Genomic DNA, 20,834 nt, shown 5'->3' with positions numbered 1-20,834 from the left:
CTCCAGCTTTCGCACCGGTTTGAAAATCATATTGAGTGATCTATAGAAGTCGAACTATTTCCGGAAATCTGGTATCCTGATGTCGGGAATCTTCTTAAATCCGAGCTTTAAGACTGCGGTGCTTGACATTCTTTGCCTCAAATCTTAACTCTCTAGGACCTCCATCCTGGAATGACAGCGCTTCTCTGAAATCAGCATCCAGGATACTTCAGATCATGCCCGTTAATCGGAGCATCCAGCAAAACTTAATACTGATCAAAAACGATCCTTCGAAAATCCTAGGCTTAACGATTGGCATTGGCAAACACAATCCACAACCAGGAGACTACATCCCCGAGGTCGGTCAGTCAGTCAACATCTCAGTTCAAGCCACCCACTAAGGAAGGCATGGGGACTTTCAGAAAAAGGCCAGACGTTGAATTGACACAAACTAAATGAACCTTTATCTGCAGACGCTCAACCTCCCCCAGAACTCTCGTTCAAGAGCTTGAATCTAAGTCTTGACAGCTCGAAAACCTACATGGTTGTCGGCCTCGACATCGACGCACCATTTCCTTCCTTGGACGTCCTAGGTCCGATCCTCCACTGGATTCAACCGGACTTCAAAGTCGACAAAAACTCGCTATTTCTCAAGTCCGCTGAGCCCTTTGTCGCCAATTACATTAGTCCCGGTCCACCACCGGGTAGTGCACCACATCGATACATATTCTTTCTTTACGAGCAGCCCTCTCAGTTCGACGGGAAGAAATACGCTCCTCCAGGCGGCAAGAAGCTGTCGAATTGGAATCGAATGAGGTGCAGTTTGGATGAATGGGAGAAGAAAGCTGGACTCGATTCCGTGTTGGCTGTTAATTACTTCAAGAGCGATTGAGCTGTGTGTTCACACTTGGTGCGAGGACCGTTGCATTGTCTTTCCAGCGGTACGACTCGGATTCAATGAGGCTGCTAGGTGAAGAGTGCTAGTATAAAAAGGAAGACCCTATCATAAGACATTATAAGTAGTCGTCCTCATCAGAGGCATTCTTTCTCTCTCTCTATTCTTCATCGCTCGTTAACAAGCCAGACACATCAAGTTCCACCTGCTCTTTCACCTTCATCAAAGTTTCCTCGAGATTCTCGGAGAAATCCCTGCCACCATCCAGGAAACGTCTTCGACAACCCAACAAGTTTTTCCATTTCCATTTGATTCCTTCCTTGCTAACCCAATACCTTCTTTGTGGTTGCCCTGGCTGCTCAAGACCCATCAAGATATCGACTCCTACATCCCAACCCTCACTTGCCAGCATTTTCCTGCCAAATATACTCAATCATTAACTCATCTGTATACTACATAAAGTCGTTGGCTTCTGTCTCGCTCTAGCTCGACTGTATCTGGGGGATGAGCATTAATTCGCCATAGCGTGGGAAAATTCCTGAGCGTTCGTTGTTTTGATTGATTTTCGTTCCTGGCCCTCGGCCACGTAGTCAAAAGGATTTGCAAATGGATTTTTTCATCGGGCCATCAGACTAGACATATGGGTCGCTGATAGTACTCGTATTTTGGCCCACAATCAAGATTTTACTTCAACCCAGCATTCCGGGACACGGTCATTAATTTTCGTCTTTCCTAAGGGGAGTAATCATTTCATCCTAGATCTCTGTTTTCCCTTTGCAGTCCTGCATGCCCATACCCCTCTCAGCACCTTCTTTGCGGCCCTTTTCTCCCTTTCGTAAACATTGCCATATGTGGCCTGTAATCTCCTGCTCAAATAGTCACCCGCTGTCAAAGTCCTCATACACTCGGCATCGAGAATACCACCACCGTGGCCTACCTTCTTTGCTTTCATATTTCCCGCTCTCTTCTCCACAAGTGGCGATGGCATAGGAACCAACTCCGTATCCTCGTGAGGTTGAACGAAGACTGCGATCGAGAATCGATCCGCACCTAGACCATTGGCATCTTTCGCATTGCCAAGGTGTGGAGCACTGCTGGCCAGAGCCACGCCGCTTTCAGAAGCGGGATGATCATTCGTGCCAGTGGAGGTCGAGACCACACGATGAATGGTCGATTTCAGCAGCCCATTGGTCCAGTAGCTCAACAAGTCACCAATATTCACGACCACCGGCGGGAACGTCTTGGAGTGGTAGTCCGGCGGAAATACCGGCACGCTCGCCCAAGATCGGTCGGGTCCCAAGATTTCCAGGCCGGGCTGGTCCGGTCTTGTGAAAAGCAGGGCAATGCTTCCGTAGTCGGAATGTGCGCCTGCTCGAATGTCCACTTCGGGAACGTAGTCCGTGTCCGGTAGGAGTGTGGGATAGTACAAAAACCGCAATGTGTTCGGCGCTTTGCGAGGGTTCGGGCTATCTAGTCGACGTCGCGGATGGAGAGACCGAGCGCGAGAAGCCGAAACAGGGGCATTGACATGCTTCGGCATCTAACGAGAAAATCACGCAGGGCACCATCCTCCTTCTGGAACGTCGCCGGAATAGGCTGGAGCCATTTGCCCGTGCCGACATAGCCTCGGTGGACGCTGGAGACGCTTCTATCCATAAAAATCCCCATTTCGCGGCAGCGTCAACGATCCCTCGCCCTAGCTCCGGGGATTCTTGGGAAATATCAAACAGAGGAGGATCAATTGCCCTACCAGTAGCAGCAGAATGGCCGTTGGGCACTGCGACCGCGGGCATGGTAAGACAATATCGTGGCCGATTGTCCTTGTGAATGAAGAAGTTATACTGAAACTTCACGTGGTCCTCGTTTCGTGTATCAAATGTGTTAAGAGTATCGACAACAATGGGTGACTGATGGCTGGGACCGTCTGACAGGACCCTGTCGGTTCAATCCGAGGCTTATTGCAAAAGCAGTGCTGCAAGACTTTATCGTTGTCGAGTCCTGGAGGATGGCGATATTAAAAGTTCGAGGGTATCTGTTACTGATTGACCAATCAGAATTTACACTCTTGCTTCTAGATTATGCATAGTGAGAGGCTTAGACTGGATGTGATGGGAGCGGATTGTCTCCTCCGTATCCTCAAAGGGCCTTGTGGAAATGCACAATAGCGAGCTTTGCCACTGTCACAGAGCAAAGTGGTCGTATCGTACGAATGCCATCACCGCTTCATCTAGATTCGAGGACGATCGTTATCATGCATGCCGTCCTGGATTCCTTTCTCTGTTGGTGAGGTGCGGTGCATTCAATGCTGGGCAAGATAACTCGTGGGCGATCAATAAACTGCACGGCCAGTCAAAACCTTAAAAGACATCAACTTAGCATGGTCCATGCAGGACTGGTAACAGCTCCTCCGACTCCAAAAGCTCCCAACTGCGACGTATACGGCGAAAACACTTTCATCCTACATAATATGGCATTCCAGGCATTCCCAGAACACTGGCAGGCGATAATATCTGTTTATCTCACTCTCGGCAACGCTGGCACTGGTCCATTTTCCACACCCACCGTTTTCTTCATCGAAGCTCGTTCTTTTTGCGTTGCAGGAGCTCTTTCAGGGTTCGTTCGGCTTCTTCGTTGACGCTGATGATTGCCTCCCTAGCACCAGCCCATGCTTTCCGTCTGCCGTAGCTGTCAAACAATCGGTAGACATGTGGACTGTAAATCCCATCCATAAGCAAGTTGCAAAACTTTCTGTCCTGTAGCCAGAACGCCCACCCCTGAAGCCCGTAACCCAAATACTCATTCACTCTGGAACCTGATGTCTCATTGAGCCAATCGTTCCAGTCCGGCGCCCGGACCATGCGAGTGTTGAAGGACCCTCGAGCCAAGATGGCGTTCGCCCAGGCGAGGTGGTCGCGAACCCACGTGATCATTTCGGGACGCGATGGAAGCGACGGCGAAGAAGGGTCTGGCTTCCACAATTGCGCAATAGCCATGGTTGCGAGGTCGTATATTTGGAATGCCGCCGACGGAATCGCCGCTGTGCCCAGGAACGCCAGCGAATCAGGGTGGGTGAGGGAGAGTAGATTTTGGTAGAGTCTCGGGACCGGTGGGTCGAACTTCTTTGGTTGGGCCGCCGGAGTCGTTGGTGGAGGCACTCTCTCGAAAGCTCCATCTGACACATCTGTGTGCCTTGTATCGAGTATTGGATCAAACTCACCAACGACGCTGTAGTCAACGTGATAACCAGTGCACCATATGATGGTGTCGACCTCGACGACCTTCCCATCTGCTAATTCCACCGTGCCATTGCCAGTAATTTCTTTCGCCATCTCAACAGACTCGATCTCATCCTTCTCCAAAGCTGGTATCAGAGTATCTGTCACGGTCGGCACGTTATGAACGAGAGATGGTGCAGGATTGATGGCCCATTCGGGCTTTAGTTTGAACGACGCGTTCTGGAGGTTCTGGAGCATCTTGTTGCTCATGATTTCGAATAGTCGCGGGGCGTATCTCTGCATCGCGAGTGACATCATCGTTTTCCGGTACGTGATACCGTGATCGAACGGCTGCCCGTTGAGCTGCGACCTGGGTAACTAAGACAGATATGATGAGTTCTGATGATCAATTTCGGGCTCCGTTTTCAGGACATACGATGTACGCGCCATGCCGGTGAGACAGGAAAATTTTTTTGGCAATCCCTACCAGTGATGTGGACGTGTCCGCCGCCGAATTGCCTATGCTCACGACCATCACTCTCTTGTCCTTGTAATCTGACGGCCTAGTGAATCTGAATCAATTCATTGCCCCATAACTGTACGTCCCAAAAAAAACCTAACCTTTTGAAGTCGCGAGAATGTAAAATTTGCCCATGGAACAACTCTTGGCCTTTCAGAGTTGGTACTACCGGCGTATGATTGGTGCCAGTGGCGACAATAACTTTGTCGAACGTGAGAAGATTGCTGTCGTTGTGGTTGCGTGTAACGTTCAGGACCCATTTGTGATTTTGTTCGTCTCTGGTCACACTCAACACGTTCACACCTAGTTGCACGTGAGGCTGAAGTTGAAAATGAGCCATGTAATCGGCGAGGTACTTCTGGACGTCGGCCGCAGAGGCATAGGAGTTTGTTTCTAGGAGGAGGTTAGTCCAACAGGGAGGATTGAACAAGTGATCGACCGCAACAATGCTTGCCTTTTGGAAAAGGAAAGTCTGTGAAGCAGCCCTGGTTGTCGTTCAGTAGGATCCTATCGGCGCCATGCGCCTTAAGAACTTACCCTCTCTTTCGAGATGTTCACAATGGTAGCTTCAACGAGTGTGAGCGCATGACATCGACGGTCCCAAGAAGGAAAGGGGGTTGCTGACACTCCAGGACAGATGTTTGCTTGGCCTCTGTAAACTGCCACAGACCGCCCACATATGTATTCCTTTCAAATCCGGTCGCATTGAATCCCTCCTCCCTCAAATTCTTAAGCGCGACAAGCCCCAAAGCTCCTGTCACGAGGTAAGAACTGGACAATTTCGAGGCAACGGGGAGAACAGCACACGTACCTAAGCCAATGACGGCGACGTCAATACTAGATGAAGTCATAGTGTTGCGCTGTACGAGAATCAATCTTCGTTTCAGTATTCGAGCCCTTGGGGATCAGATAAGATAATAATATACCAAAGCCTTAGAGCTCTTCCGATGTCGGGGCTGGTGAGGAACACGAGTACGATACCAAACTTTCATGGGGCCGTTTTACAGGCACACTTCTTGTCGTCTTGGCCAGAATCACAGCCGTGTTGATTTTTGGAGTGGATGAACATGCCTGTATGAATAGCACTACTACGGGAATCATGCTGTATTGGACCGAACTCTTACTCTACACCTGCGCCATCTAAAGCAATGACAAGCATCCAGCCGAGTCATGGGTGTTCGAGTAAAGATAGAAGTACTAGTAACAGGTACTAGATATGTATTGAACTTAACGGGAAAGGCCTTTCCTCCTGGACAAGGATCGTCATTTTGCTCACTCCAGAGACGTTGGCATTACGTTGTGATGCCGTACAGACCATGTGTTCTGATCGGTTGGGAAAATTGCGCAAACCTAATGACCTCCAGATAACGAGGTCTCTAGGATGCAATGTGCTCAAGGTAAGACAGCCAGCACAGGAGCCACGAGCTAGGAACGAGTGTGGGGCCAAACGCACGCTGATGGCGTGTATGTTACACCACGTACATGCGGCCTTCTTTCTAGTTGTTCGGTAACGCGGATAGTTCTTCTGCCTCATGTTTGGCACGTTTACCGCCGCATTCTTTCGTGGAAAAGGGGCTTTGCTCAACGATGAACAGGTCATGTCTGCAATTTCATACTTGGGGCATGTTCACTACCCTTCTCGATTAGCATGCCTAGGAAGGATTCGTGCTAAGCCAATATCCACGCCGAGACGAATGAAACAACTAGTAATGCGGACCGTGGCGTGATTGCCTCCCAGTATCTGCTTTCCGTTGCCGTTCTAGAGCCATTGCTCAATGGCACCCAGTTGCTTGTACTGGTCTACCCCATTACCTGTGTGGTGGTTTCCCGAAGCTCTGTTTTTGATGTCGAAAGTCCGCGCGAGTCCTGGAGGGGCGTGTGTAAGTCTTATGCGGTCAAGTTTCTTCCTCGGAGGTGACAAGCTTTTCTTTAGGCTCCCAGGTCCAAGTAACGAATTGCATTCAGTCCTCAGCACTTTCTAGGATAGTATCCCATCATGGAGGGATCCGCAATAACCGCTCAGGCACTTTGGGAGGAGAAAATACTGTGATTGCAAGAGGGTGATGAGGCGTGGTCATCTTTGATCATAGATGACAGGCACGAGACTAGATCACACTGACTCCGCCCGCATATGCCCAAAGACTCGATAACGAAACAATTTGCCCTCACTGAAGCTCTCTTCGGGGCTTATGCCAAGGCACAGCGGAAATATGTGAGCCCGCCAGCTTTCGCTGGTGGTCCAGTCGGAATTCTCAGAACTGCTTGCCGAGATCAACCCCAGTAATAGAGTTTGGAGAGATTCGTATAGTAATCACCATCAATATGCTGTCCACCGGAATCAGGTCCGGGATAGCTACTCTAGGTGACAGGAGGAGTATTCTCACGCTAGGCTGCTATATAAACTGAAAGTGTGTGGGCAATCCGCTGGGGCGAAATCGACTCCGGATGAAAGCATAGCTGGGCCATCCCTTCTTCTCCTTCAAGAAGTAGACATCAACGGAGCCAAAAAGAGATACTGCTGCGCATGTCACGTCTTGCTCGGCACGGCGTGGGCTCAACACTAGGAATCGAAAACTTTAAAGGACACCGTTAACCATACCAGTTTTGGCCAGAGGACCTTAAATTATGCTGGCAAGAAGGTTCGTCGTCATTGGTAATTGCCGCCACCGTTGTGACCTAGCCATGACAGAGAAGGTTATTGTCATTGACGAGCAACTCATGTTTCGGAAGGTCGTGAATCTAGAGAGAGAGAGAGAGAGCACGATTGGAAAGATGATAATGAATAGGGGGCTCTGCTGTGCCTCGGTCAAAGACATGATCCGACCTCGCCGATACGGCCCATCAGCCTGACTATCAATGGGAGATCTCCGTCACTTATTCCTCTAAATACCCACTTCCGTCCATGCGTCTCTTTTGGCTTTCGTATTTCATATCTCGAGATGGCGCCAAACATGCCTCACTGATTGAGGCGAATTGTTGCCTGTGCAATAACCGACACTCTGACTATGATGTCATGCTAGTTGACACTGAACCGGTACCCCGCCCGCCCCGTGCTCTGTAGGTCCGGGCCAATAACTGCAGCCTCAGCCCAGAGGTTTCCATAGCTTTCATGGATCTGATTCTTAAGCTGTGGACGAGGGCATGCTAGGAGCCCCCTTGAGCCCTCCTACAGATGCGCAGTGCTGCACCATCCGAAACTGGTAACCATCAAAAATTTATTACTCCTCGACTGATCGGCAATAGCCACCAAAGAGAGGACGCGATGGAACCCACGGGGGCAAAGGAGGAAACCAGGGGAATCGTAGTATGGAGTTCAGGACCCTCGGATAACAAAGCAGATCCCAGGATCGGATAGCTCAAAGAGCCAAACATATGCAATTCCCCCAGAGCACGCTCGGCCCTGTCTAGCTAAACTTCTTTTCTTCTTCCACCGGTAAATAATTGGCTGAAGCGTGCAAAAACCGACAGAAATCTGTGATCTTTCGCTCCAAACCACGCGAAATCTCCCAGGAGTGTAACCCCAACCAAACAAGCTTCCAATACCGCAGAGACAGATTGCGGAGACAGATTCCAGTGCCGCACCTTCTGCCAACTGCTAGCCCAACCCACAGGTAGAGACCCAGGTCGGCTTATGTCAAACGATCAGTGGGTCTACATTGATTGTTGTTGAGTGTTTGGCAGCTGGTCCTGCCAGATTGCCACTCCTATTCCTACCCCATATCCTGAATAGGAATGGTAACCCCTTTTCCTATAACGGGGCCCTGGCTCCTGTTCAACAGAGCTCTTCTATCGCTCGAGCAGCGTCCGTCTCTAAAGAACTATCAATGTTGACTATAATCGAGAAAGCCGAAGATGCCCTAGTTGATTTGTTGCATCCCTGACGGCAGCCACGACAATATTGTTAGGTAGGCGCAGATAAGCTTCGACCCGAACCCTCCCAAGACCCGTGAGCAACGATAGGAGATGGATATTTTTCCCCCTGGGATTTTGGGAAAAAAGGACCTCCGCTGGTCCTTGTGGTCGACATTCTCTTCTAGTGCAGTGTGTGGCTCGGAGAAAACTTCGGACTCTTGATGGAAAATGGTCAATATACGCCCATGTTGAGCTTCTACATGTAGCATCTCACGTTTCGAACGCATGAGCGGATCTGGGGTCTCGTCTGCAGCTCACTCGTTTAGATATTCCCATTCTACAGAGTCAAGAAATTAGATACATTACCTGGACCCGAGAAAGAGTGGGCATTCGTGAAGAATAAGTTGAACCAACGTTCGAAGAAAGTTCTGAGATCATTTGCAGAGACGTGCTCCAGAGAAACGGAGGGAAGGGATCGTAATGGTCCTCACATCATGGTTACCGCCCGTCTCTGCACCTTTTGATACAAAGCATCACAGCTTCCACTAGCCGACCTTGCAGCAGAAGCACCGCTGGGACTTCACTTTTGACCAAGTTCCAGAAGCAAATGAGAAACATAACTCCCGCCCTGGACACACCGCAAGCTATACCAGCATACGTCCAAACCTATGTATGGATCCTGAGACACGGGAGCCAGGGCGATTCCAATAGCTGCCCCCCTCCGGCGATGGTGATCCAGAAGATCGAATGGACCAATACGTACAGGTTCTCTAGTGCTTTCAAGGATACCACTTCAAGCCCGGTCATTACGACCTAGATCTCGGACGGTGCTCTAAAAATGTACGCACTTTGTTAATTCTCCTCGGGTTGAGATGGCATCGTCATGTCCATCTACAGAGGTCAGGATTTTCGTGCGGATCAGTTGGGGAGAGCCTAGAAACCTGGGGATATGGTCATCGCGTCTCACAGACCTCGAGTAAACGCGGCAATAATAACGCACTGTCCGCCTCGCATGGCTCTTCCACTGTGGAAACTCACGTCTTCGCTCTGATATTGTACAGCCGGGATGTCGACCGGGGTATGTGTCGTCTCCATAAAGAGAGGTATGGGCGTGTCCTCCTCTGTGCGTTCTGTGACAATGATAACCCAATAATTACTTCCCAGATTCTTAGAATTGTGATTCCCCCTTCCCGTTCTAGCGGGTGAGCGTCGCTGGTCTAACTCATCCTCAACTCCCTTTTTCGCACAAGGAAGTGGACCGCGGCCCTTTGAGGGCGTGTGGCTCTGACCGCGGTTTTGTAGTTGCTCGATGGCAGCCTGCCACGTAATGTGGTTTGCTGCCTGCATTTAACCCCGACAACGATTGAAGATATCACAAAAAGCTGTGATCAGAGCCCCTTGATTTCGATCGCATTCCTCAACTTCTATGGTCACCTCTTTTCCCTTCTTGACTTCGGCTTCTTGTTGAGGGGCCCAACAAGCCATGACAGGGTTTTTCCCTCGCCTCTGGCGCGAATGCGTGAGAAGAATCTCACGAGCATGAGACAAGGATATTGTGTGATGTATCCCATAATATTATCTGACCAGTTTCGTGGACTGAGTTCAAAGTTTATTTGATGTTGTAACATCTCGACTGTATTCTGGAACTTTCAGCCATGCTAGATGACGTTGATATTGACCGTAATGTGGTCAGAATACCTCTCAGAGAGATCGAGTGGTTGTCGCATGATGCAGGCGTCGAGAAGGGAGAAGAAGATGTGGAAGGGTGCCGTGCATGTCGTGCCCATTGGTGAAGAAGGCGTAGTCCCCTGGAACACTGTCGGAACGCTTGCTACCCTATCATAAATCATCTCTGGTTAAAATGCATATGGTTCATCATTATTTAATCCCCAGAGAACGCTGTCGTTGAAGCGCCAGTCAAGGTCACCCATGAGGTCGAAGGGATCCTGGTTGAGGTTGTGACTAACAGGGTCGAAATTGGTGCTCCTCTCAACTTGGCTGCTGGTAGCGCCAGTTTCCAAGTCAAGATTGCTAGACGAATTTCGTCGTGTTGCGGGATTAGTAGAGTTGCTGTACGACAGCGTTGGGTAAGGATGGTATGTCGTGGATATAGGTTGATTGTTGCCCGATCGTGAATATACAAAGTTAGGACCGCCATCCACTCGCGTAAATCTCTGCAGGACTTCTTTCAAGCCAGTGACGACGTGTCTTGCAACGTGTCGATGACTCGCTTTGTCTGCCATGGCGCTAAGGACCCGGGTAAGATCCTGAACCAGCGAGAGAGCGTCCTCGGCATGAAAAGTAAGCCCCAACCTGGTCAGGTCTCGGGAGACGACAATCTTGTGATCGAGCGGTGTCAGACGCGTTGCTGGCGTGCCGAAAACCACTGCCAGCTTGAGCAAGAATGATGCACATACAGCGATCATGGCATGGGCGAATATCGGCATTCCAACCAGAGCCATGCAGAGGTCTGGCTCTTCAACGATCAACTTCAAGGTGCCTCTGGCGGCCTCAATGGCAATATTAGCGGCTTCGCGACGATCGAAACTCAAATCAGCGTACGACACTTTCTCCGGGGCGTTGTGTGCAGAGATGCCTCGAAGCGACATTGAATTGAGTTGGAACCGGGCGAAGTGATAGTACAGCACGATTTCCTTGGATGGATAGGTGCGATAGAGAGGCGTGTCCGAGGATCTCAATTGATATGCTAGACGCCACTGATCAATGGAGACGTTGAACGAGCGAAGTCTTTGAAAGTCCTTTTCTTCGAGCTCCAGATCCGCGTCACATCCGTACATGAAATACGCATCGGCCAAGATACGGAAGAGGTTGACTTGCGCGATCAATTTTCGGTCGCCGTTTGTTGATAAGTCGTTCGATAGGAATTTATCGACATTCCTGATGGCGGCATCATCGTGCATCATGGGTGGTCGACCATATGCCAACGCGAACTGATGATCGCAGACGTAGAGCACGTACCACAAGCGCACACGCTCGTATGCTTCGGGCGATCCTCCACGAAGTTGTAGTGATGATTTGTGAAGGTTCATCTCCGTTGCGACGCGTACAGCTCGACTACATAATGCCCAACTGAGGCTTGTCAGGTAGAATGCGCCGATGCACAAGCCCCGAATGTCGTCCAGGCTTTGACTGCGCAGAAGACACGAACCCCTCATCAGCGAAACGAAGGCGTCGTGAACGGCATGCAATATTTTCTCCCTTCCAGAGGTCTGCAGAGCCGCAACTGTGAGCACTGTAGCGACCAGCAGAGTGGAAGCTCGCCTTGCGTCATGCAAAGATCGGTGGGGGCATAGCACACCGTCCCAAAGAAGAGGATTGATATGATCTCGATAGTGACTAAACAGGTATTCGGCTTCCGCCGTCGACACCACCCCTCTACTGATGAAGTCTGGACCATTGGCATCGGCCGGATCGACGCGAATCAGGCGAGAATTCCGAGGTTCCGTCAAAGTATAGAGATTATTCATCGGCAGTGGGATCAACTCTGAATCGTCCTCGCTGATGGCCACGGACGGGCCTTCGGAAAGAAAATTACCTGGCGAGACTTTGTTCGAGCCATTTGACGTCGTCGATATCGGCCGAATAGGTGACAGCACAGGGCCAAATCGTGAAAGCTCCGGCAAATTGTTGTGCTGCAGCAAGCGTTGCACTGCCGATCTCAACTGCTCGATGGTCGACGTCGCTTGTGCTTTCCAGCTAGTGCAAGGTCAGAATGGAATGAAAGCACCGGAAAGGGATTGGCCACCTCGCATCTTCGTCCACGAACTTCTGCGCAAAATTGTAAGCGACACATTCGATGCCACTTCTGAGACATTTGTTGCAAGAGGTTTGCCCTGGTTGAACTTCACATTTTATCTTTTGCCTCTTGCATTCGGCGCCTATGAAGAGCAGAAGTCAGCTTTGCGACGGTTTGTATGAGCCATTTTCATACAGGCTCGAGTCAGCCGTGGTTTTGCGGCCGGATCACTCTGGTGCTCCAGCGATGCACGGCGATCCTCTAAGCGTGGTCGTTTATTGCCGGTCATAAAGAAGTATCTCAACGTCCAATTCGGTCTCAAATGCGAGAGAATTCCTCAATTCACGAGGGCAGTCAGGTCGGATAATTGACAACGACGGCAGTGGGTGTTTTGCTCTCATTAGTATCGGTCAAAGTGCCGATTGAACGGGAGCGTCTCGGTGGAGAACTTCGAACAACAGAGAGTGGTCTAAGCACCAATTGAGCCTAGTACCTCAAATCCCTAGTAAATGGGGGGGTTTTCAGGTACCTTTCCATCCACTTTTGCCTCCCTTGCATAGATGCCCTTTGGCAGAGCCTTCTGTGCTCGCCTTTCCAGATCTTGTTGCGCTCGGTTTTGGCATGGTCGCGCGTCAAAGTTATCTTTGTCGTCTCTGAGGCCCTTCCTATCGCCCTTGTAGACAACCCTGCTACCTTTTGACCTTGCTGTCGCCTCTGTCGCTTCTGCCACCCTCCTGAGCGGGCAACACCAGCACAACTAGGTCCAATTGGTGCTTAGACAACTCTCCTGTTTGAGACTCTTTGCCAAGAGTCTCTCCACCGAGATATTCCTGATTGAACTCTAAAAGCCCCATGGGGCAATGGACCATTGGGTTTCTCCACACGTGAAAAGGGTCCCCAAAGATAGGTGCTCAGAAGAATAACTGTTGATGAGCAAAGAAAAGAGGCACTGTATTGGCAAGTACAGGGAGGGACTAGCTTGACTTAGCCTTCGATCTCCACGTACACCCCCAGCACACTACATAGCATTTTCATTGGTTCTATTATTTTCTGTCCCGGGAGGACTTCAATATTGCCGGGAATAGGCTAGGGGTATTTATTCCAGATAATGCTTTCACGAACGACGTTGCTATTAGCGAAACTCTTGAAAGTCCGTCGAGATGTTGTAGATCCACGGATTGGGGAAGCGAATGCTGCTTAGCCCTTAATGTTAATTTGGCTGTGCCGGACTTCGTTTTTTGGTTGGAGGCATCAGCGCCTCTGAAGGCACACCCGGTGCAGTTGATTCCGACGACACGTATTTCTAGTACGATGACCTCCGTGACAATCAGGTTGTAAAGGGCACCTGCACTGAGCATTTCACGAAGAAACACTGCTGAACCTATGCAGTCTGCTCTCCGGCTTTTCTATGTGCCCTCAATTCGGCAGCCATGACTTTTGTATGGTCTTCTTTGGCAATCGGATGTTTCTTGAACAGCCATGCAAAGACCACGGTTAAACAGCATAGTACACCAAGCCAGGTGGTTGTGGTGGCAAATCCTGGGATATATCGCGGCGCATCCTTCTTGGGCCAGAGCCAAGTCGAATAAATGGACGACGCATTGCCGATGGAGTTGATCAAGGCAATCGCAATGGCCCTCTTCGCCGCTGGCTGGGGAATGACATCGGAGACCCAAGTCTTCACTAGGGGAGAGCAGCCGTAGATGGTGCCGAAAGCGAAAATGGTAAGGACGTACTGAACCATTTTGTTGGTGGAGGTGGTGACTGCGATGAAAAGAACGCATCCAACGCCAGACAAGCCGCAGATGAAGGGCCACTTCGTCTTGAATCTATCGGCGAGCCAGCAGCATGCGACGACGTAGACCAGAGCGGCCATGTAGGCGGGAATGGTGTGGTCTAAAAGCCGATTAGCCAACCGTACGCCGGTGATTCTGTCCAGGGCCTGGGCAAACTCACATTGACCAATGTGTCCGGTCCACCCGAAGCTTCCCACCAATGTGGGGATGAAGTATTGCATGGTTTGGGATCCGGTGACCAGCACAAAAAGCAGGCATTGAGCCCACACTCTCCAATCGCGGACAGTCATCTTGAATGCAGTCCAGTGCGGAATCTTCTGCGTGCTGGCGCCCTGAGCCATGGCAATACCATCCACAGCAAGTCTACTACATGCGAGGAGCGTTTCTTCCTCATTTAAGAATCTCTTGCTGGTGGACGGATAGTCAGGCATCAAAAAGAACACGATTGTCGCAGCAGAAATAGATGCCAGGCCTTCAAGGATCTAGAAAGGAGCGGTGAGTCGTGTGACAAAGAAAGTGCGACGGGATTACTCACAAACAGCCATCTCCAACCGGGAAGGCCAGCAGACCCATCCATCTGCAAGTCCCATAAAGTCAGCTATCTCTTAAAGCTGGTTGGGGGTTTGGGGGAGAACGTACGTAGTCTGTGATGAGTCCGGCGAGGAGACCGGAGACGGCACCCGCCAGTGGCACAGAGGTATAGAGGAGAGCGAATCGGGTTGCCAATTCATACCTGCGATACCAGCAACTGAGATAGAAAGCACATCCTGGGGCGAAGCCAGCTTCCGCGACTCCTAGAAGAAGTCGCATACCAACCAACTGGCTCCAGTTCTGTGTCGCACCCATGAGGGCCGCGAATGTTCCCCAGACTAGACCGAGGCCAGGGAGGAATACCGACGGACGGACTCGTGTCAAGATCATGTTGGCTGGAACTTCGCAAACGAGGTAAGAGATGAAGAAGACTAGTACGATGATCGAGTATTGACTGGAGCTGAGGTTGAAGTCTTCTTCAAGGCCACCGGTCTTTGCATTTCTGGTCACAAACATCAGCGAAGTCTGAGAGAGAGAGATAAGGGTTGCCAAACTTACCCAATATTAGCCCGATCAAGGTAACCCAGGAGATAGAGTGTCCAGCAGCATGGGACGATACGCCAGTCAAGCTTACGAATGAGTCTTTTCTCCACATCTGTGCCATCGACCCATTGGGCAGCAAGCTGACGGGCCTGGCTAAGGTCGTCCCTCTTCGATTCATCGAAATCATCATTAGAGCCCGCTGAGACGGTCGTTGTTACCTTCTCCACCTGTAAATCAGTAGCTTTGTTGTCGTTGAGCACCATCGCGGAAGGAAGGTTATGGAAGAAGTTTATAAGAGATGCATTTACTGGGGAAGGGCATCCATGGCATGATATCGTACACTTTTGAACCCGGGGCTCTTCAAAAGATGAGTTGCTCCCCCTGAGTCGGCAATTGCACCGAGCCTCACTTCGGAGTATGCCTTAAGTCAATTGTGCTTTGTCTAGGAGTTGATATGATTTTTGGCGAGAGAGTCGGCGCTTTCGCCTACTCGGCGGAGAGCCGAGTCGCGGGTGTCTAATGGCAGTCAAGATCAGTCTACAAATGTCACATCGGCAAACGATTCATGGGCATGCATGGTCGGTCGTATCAGAACGGCACTTTCGCCGAGATGCTATGTCCCAAAGTTTTTGACGAGAATCAGCCGGGGACTGAAATTCTGATAATCTGAGCTTTGTCTTTCACACTTCAATCTTTGGAGAGGTGCATCATTCAGCCTTAGACCATCGTTCAAGATGACTGTCGTCACTACCGCCTATCAACATCAACATCGACGTCCACGGATCGCTGTGACACTGGGTGACCCAGCAGGTGTCGGTCCAGAACTTATTGCTAAACTACTGAGTAATACACAAAATCTCAAGAAAGCCGACATCTACCTCCTTGCAGATCGATCAGAATTGCAATCCGCTATTGCTGATGCCGGCAACATTCATGTCCCTGTGTCAGATATTGCCGGACCACAAGGCATCAGAATATTGGACGACGACAGCGCATCACAGTTTCCCACCACCCGTGCTGAGGTCTCGAAGGCGGGCGGAGCACGATGTATCCATCAGCTAAAACGAGCTCTATACATGGCACTGGCAGGCGAAATTGATGCTATCGTGTTCGCTCCGCTCAACAAGAGCTCTCTCAAAAAGGCCGGTATGACCGAGGAGGACGAGCTCCGATGGTTTGCCAACCAACTCGACTTCAATGGTACCACAAGTGAGATCAACGTTGCTGGACCACTGTGGACTGCACGGGTAACGAGTCATATTGGGCTCGAGGAAGTGGCGGTGCGAATCACAAAAGTAATGACACTCAAGGCTATTGAACTTCTTCAACGGCTGAGGTACGTACTGTCAATCCCAATTGATCGGTACTGACTGACATTTTTGTTGCAGATGGGAGTCTGGTATTGAGCACCCGCGCCTCGCAGTCTGCGCGTTGAATCCTCATAATGGCGAAAATGGTAGCTTTGGACGACAAGAAATTGACCACATTCGCCCTGCGGTTCTAGCTGCTCGAGAAAAGGGCATCGATGTCGACGGTCCCTTTCCCTGCGATACTATATTCCTTAAGCGCGAGAAATATGATGGAATTGTAACCATGTATCACGATCAAGGGCAGATCGCCCTGAAGCTGCTGTCCTTTGAGGGAGGTGTGACGGTGCAGGGCGGTCTCCCTATTCCGATTACGACGCCAGCACATGGGACTGCATTCGACATTGCTGGAAAGAACATGGCAAGCGCCGTAAGCACGCAAAACGCTTTCGATATCGCCGTCACAATGGCGGAGAGGAGAATATCCAAGCAAAAAAGGTACGGAGGCTGCTGAGTCCCATGGCAGGGTTGAAACAGAAAAATCTTACCTAAAAGTTTACAGCTGAAAACTTCCAACAGTTTATCAAAGTTTCCAACATGAGCAGGTTGTTTAAAGGGAAAACCCTCCCCTTCCCTCCGACAACCTTTAGCGAGACAAACTTACCGTGAAATTGGCCAAGGACCCCTGAAGGCACCACCGGTTTTGTACCCGCCGGAACGAATTTCATAGGCAAATGCTCCGGTTTGGGCTGTCAACATCACCAACACCTTCTGTTCTCGGGGCAGATTTGAAGGCCTTTGGGCCTTGTCTCTAGAACGACCTGTGGCTGGTCGGTGAAAGGTCAGCAACCTGCGTTTGTTGAAAGGGTGATACGCGGAAGCGACGTCCCCACAGTGCAAAAAGCTGGGGTAAGTGGGATCTGCGGAGGGAATAGGAGCCCGACATTCCAGATGGTCTCGGCGCTGGAATCCGTTACCCCCCCCCCCCAAAATCGCCAATTCGAAGAAAAAGGGTCTCGTTTGTAAGGTAGTCATAGAGAGCCCCCGTTTTCGGGCTTCAGCGTCAGGGCCAGGTGCCTGCCGAAACTTGTCACCGGTACACCCCGAGGGTGCAGGGATGGCACGGGCTAATAAAGCAGGAGGCCAATCTGACTGAATCAGGACAGATGCTAGCCCGCTTCAGCAATTTTGTACCGCGTTAAATCTTTTTTCCCCTTTACATCAAAAGTCGCTCGCCCCTTTCACACCCCCCGGCTTTGCTTTTAGCTCTCCTCGACTCACTCAACACCACCCTGTACATCATTTCATCCAGGTCATTCGCAAGGCCTGGCGGCACATAAACAACGTGATTCCCCGACCGCAATAATGTAGTCCTTCGTGGGGAGTTTATCTGTAAACAGATGCGAAAGAAATCGGTAAACCATGTGGCAGTGTCGGCTGTCAAAAAAAAGGCAGGGAAGGTGTCGAATGTGGTTCTGGTACGAAGGTCCTGTATCAGCAAAGACTGCATCGTAACTGATATCTCCCTTTCCACAGATTTCCGCGTCTTAAAGCTGGATCGCCGAAATGTGTTGTAAAGCAGTGGATCAGCCGGGTCTATCAAAAAAAAAAAAGCATCTCTGAATAGTATTGCGGCCATGTGATTGAAGGGAAAAACTCTGACAAATTCCAGTTTCCTCAGAATAAAGCACCCCTAGCTGGAATGCCCTGTTGTCGGTCGTTTTGCGATTCCTCTGCGAATTTAGGTCAGGAAATCCAGAATACCCGTATCCAGAGACACGATGGACCCTAAAGATAAAGCATAGCGTGATGGCTTCGGGAAATGACAGCTGCGACACGATCCGGTGCCGTACGCTCGGAGGGCAGATCTCAGATGCATCACGTGAGTGTGTTAGCTTGTGGTTGTAGCGGCGGGAAGAGAATATATGAACTAACTAAAACTATCTGCTGGGGGTGGCCGCTTTACTTATATGTTCCCGTAAAACGAATGTAGTTTAGCGTAAGCCAGAATCCTTGGCAGAAATCCACAAGCTTGCAAACTTGCACCCTTCCCACTTATTCAGCAAAGGCCTCCCAAAGTTTTTCTTGGACGCCGTCAACGAGACGCTGGTCATCAGATGGCTTTGTCTTCCTCCTTGGCTTCTTTCCAGGCCTGCTCACCATATGTCCGTTCCCGACGCTCACATGGCAGGAAGAGGCCCCGGATCGAGAAAGAAGAATCCCGTTTGCGACTTGCTGGTTGAATGCAGGTGGTCATTGACCACCGTCAGTCTCACCCTACTCAACGGGTCCGATTGTTCTGGGCGTTTGCCGTTAGTTTTTTGGCTCGGACATACCAATCAATATGCCCGTTATTGCGGTCACTGTGTCCCCTCTACTCTCAGCTTTTACTTTCTCTTCTAGTCTTCGGACCCTACACCGTCCTCAACAGCGTCTTTGGCCTGCTCTTTGGTCGAATATCGCTTCCACTTCAAAGCTGGGCCAATGATCAGCTTTCCAGTATCGGCCTGGTTGACCCTGACCGAAGTGACACTCTTCCTCCTGTTATCCTGTCAGCATGAACTGGGGCATCTGGAGTCCTCACTATCCTTACGCTGGGTAACTGGTTCGCGGTCAAAGGCGAGTACAAAAATCCATCAATAGGCGATGCTGCCAAAAATTTGTTGGCCCATTTGCTTAAGAATTTTTCAAACCGGGGATTGCAGGAGACCGGCTACTAGTTGTACATGAAAACTCCACAAGAGTTTCAAAACGCTCCAAATCGACAGACTCTTGTGCAGGCAGAAACGATTGGACTAGATGATCTCATTTGGTCGTGCCCCTGCAATGTCAAGAATCTCCTCGATCGATCGGAAGTGTAATCCCGGGAAATACTTAATCCGATGCGCCTGGACCTTGTCCTTGGGGAACTTTGACGCGCCCGAGTATGTCAGCAGTTCAAAATGCCCCTGCATGACACTCTCGGGGGACTTGTTATCGAGTACGAGCTTGACCGAGTTCGCCAGCGGCTGGTTCTTGCTGGTCCAGGCGGGATCCCGCCTCTTGAGAATGGGATATAGGGCTCCCAAGGTTCTTTACCATCCAGGAGAATCGCCACGGCTTTAGTAACATCGCGTACCGCCGTAAAATCGAGTACTTGGGTCCCCGGACCGTAGACGGTAAAGACCTTATTTGCGTGATCCATAGGCCAGAAAACGCCGATATCGCGTAGGTATCGTTGAGAGCGAGGGACGACATAATCGGCGAACCATGAGTTGCAGATAATGGTCGATCTTATATCCTTTGCGCCTTCGAGCTTTTCTCGTGTAGCATTTTATTAGACTCGGCAAGGAAGTATGGTTGCTCAGGATATTGCTCCACGTCGCATGTCCATTCCGACGGGATGAAGGTCTTGCATTGGGGCGACTGCTGACATGCTTCCAGCATAGCGAACTGGATCTTAGTTGCCACGGGAGGATTGGCGTAGTCGGCGATCGTCGAAACCAACGCGTCGCAATCCTTGATAACCGAAACGAGGGAAGCGACGCTGTAGTCAGTTTCCCTCTGCTCGAAATCCCGCCCGGCCTTCGCGCTCCGCGTCAGGACGACGAGTTCGTGGCCGTAGTTGCGGAGCTCCTCGAAGAGGTAGTGGGCAAGATTGCCCGTTACCCGCCACCGCAACCTTCATTTTGAGCGTGTTGACAGCACGTCCGGGACAAGATGGACACAGAACAGCTCCGTTTACGGTTTGCTGACTTCCGGGATGGAGGATAATGTCGTTTCTGATTTATACTTGGGAGGAAATGTAACGGTGGGGTTCTTGACAAGGACAAAGGGCGGCCAATAGCGCTCTCGACTAGGATGTTTCTAGACCTTTTACCATCCCCGAGGCCTATTATTAATCAGCCCTCCGGCTCCTCCGTCCATTGGAATCGCTCCTCGAAAATGGCAGAAACGTTGGTAGTTCTGGGCGCCAAAGCTTGTAAAACCGCCGAAGAATGCATTCAAGCCAGTGAGCTCGTGGTCACTTGTCCAAGAGTCCGTTGCGCTGGCGCGCCAACAATTGTCCGACGCATACGTTCATGCGGCGATGCCCATCGGCGCCGGCTTATTCCACGACTTGTCGCCTTATATAGGGCCACGGCTTACAATTGTCAATTGAGGACAGACCCCGACTTAGCACATGAACAGATTCGCCCTACGAGCGATGGCCACTTTCTCTAACCCAGCCAGCCCATATTTCGTGTCATTCTACAGCCAATTGAGCAGGTCAATGCTTCTTTTCTACCTGGCATCTTTGATCGGACCGACCGCATGAGCAGTCCTTGACTCTTCTTTTCTACGGCCTGATATCGCTGGTCCGCCAATACGGAAGGCCCGTGTTTGACTGGGTTGCAACCAACGCGAAATATCCATAATTTTCCACGAGGACGGCAAATTCTTAATGATCAGGGGTCATG

The 20,834-nt window shown here is 50.5% G+C and overlaps 7 protein-coding genes across 7 annotated transcripts; 2 read left to right on the top strand and 5 right to left on the bottom strand.

The window, feature by feature from the left end:
* Positions 1-215: 215 nt before the first annotated feature.
* On the top strand, positions 216-871 carry Z518_10163 (uncharacterized protein; the record flags this gene model as incomplete). The annotated part of the gene is made up of 2 exons (XM_013412779.1): positions 216-342; positions 453-871. 2 exons carry the CDS (start codon positions 216-218, stop codon positions 869-871), a joined length of 546 nt encoding a protein of 181 aa, XP_013268233.1.
* A 748-nt stretch (positions 872-1,619) lies between these two features.
* Positions 1,620-2,414, bottom strand: Z518_10162 (uncharacterized protein; the record flags this gene model as incomplete). The annotated part of the gene is made up of 1 exon (XM_013412778.1): positions 1,620-2,414. The coding sequence occupies one exon, from the start codon at positions 2,412-2,414 to the stop codon at positions 1,620-1,622; it is 795 nt and encodes a 264-aa protein (XP_013268232.1).
* Positions 2,415-3,444: 1,030 nt separating this feature from the next.
* On the bottom strand, positions 3,445-5,460 carry Z518_10161 (uncharacterized protein; the record flags this gene model as incomplete). Its single annotated transcript, XM_013412777.1, has 6 exons — positions 3,445-4,467; positions 4,526-4,652; positions 4,711-5,081; positions 5,147-5,175; positions 5,235-5,363; positions 5,421-5,460. 6 exons carry the CDS (start codon positions 5,458-5,460, stop codon positions 3,445-3,447), a joined length of 1,719 nt encoding a protein of 572 aa, XP_013268231.1.
* Positions 5,461-10,317: 4,857 nt separating this feature from the next.
* Positions 10,318-12,507, bottom strand: Z518_10160 (uncharacterized protein; the record flags this gene model as incomplete). The annotated part of the gene is made up of 3 exons (XM_013412776.1): positions 10,318-12,178; positions 12,228-12,360; positions 12,414-12,507. The coding sequence occupies 3 exons, from the start codon at positions 12,505-12,507 to the stop codon at positions 10,318-10,320; spliced, it is 2,088 nt and encodes a 695-aa protein (XP_013268230.1).
* A 1,092-nt stretch (positions 12,508-13,599) lies between these two features.
* Positions 13,600-15,351, bottom strand: Z518_10159 (uncharacterized protein; the record flags this gene model as incomplete). Its single annotated transcript, XM_013412775.1, has 5 exons — positions 13,600-14,114; positions 14,175-14,496; positions 14,550-14,591; positions 14,654-15,047; positions 15,104-15,351. The coding sequence occupies 5 exons, from the start codon at positions 15,349-15,351 to the stop codon at positions 13,600-13,602; spliced, it is 1,521 nt and encodes a 506-aa protein (XP_013268229.1).
* A 471-nt stretch (positions 15,352-15,822) lies between these two features.
* On the top strand, positions 15,823-16,909 carry Z518_10158 (uncharacterized protein; the record flags this gene model as incomplete). Its single annotated transcript, XM_013412774.1, has 2 exons — positions 15,823-16,424; positions 16,477-16,909. The coding sequence occupies 2 exons, from the start codon at positions 15,823-15,825 to the stop codon at positions 16,907-16,909; spliced, it is 1,035 nt and encodes a 344-aa protein (XP_013268228.1).
* Positions 16,910-19,190: 2,281 nt separating this feature from the next.
* Z518_10157 (uncharacterized protein) lies at positions 19,191-19,632 on the bottom strand (the record flags this gene model as incomplete). Its single annotated transcript, XM_013412773.1, has 2 exons — positions 19,191-19,467; positions 19,514-19,632. The coding sequence occupies 2 exons, from the start codon at positions 19,630-19,632 to the stop codon at positions 19,191-19,193; spliced, it is 396 nt and encodes a 131-aa protein (XP_013268227.1).
* Positions 19,633-20,834: the final 1,202 nt, after the last annotated feature.

This window comes from Rhinocladiella mackenziei (assembly GCF_000835555.1).
Source record: "Rhinocladiella mackenziei CBS 650.93 unplaced genomic scaffold supercont1.8, whole genome shotgun sequence".
NCBI lineage: Eukaryota > Fungi > Ascomycota > Eurotiomycetes > Chaetothyriales > Herpotrichiellaceae > Rhinocladiella > Rhinocladiella mackenziei.
This window is presented reverse-complemented; position numbering and strand designations above follow the sequence as displayed.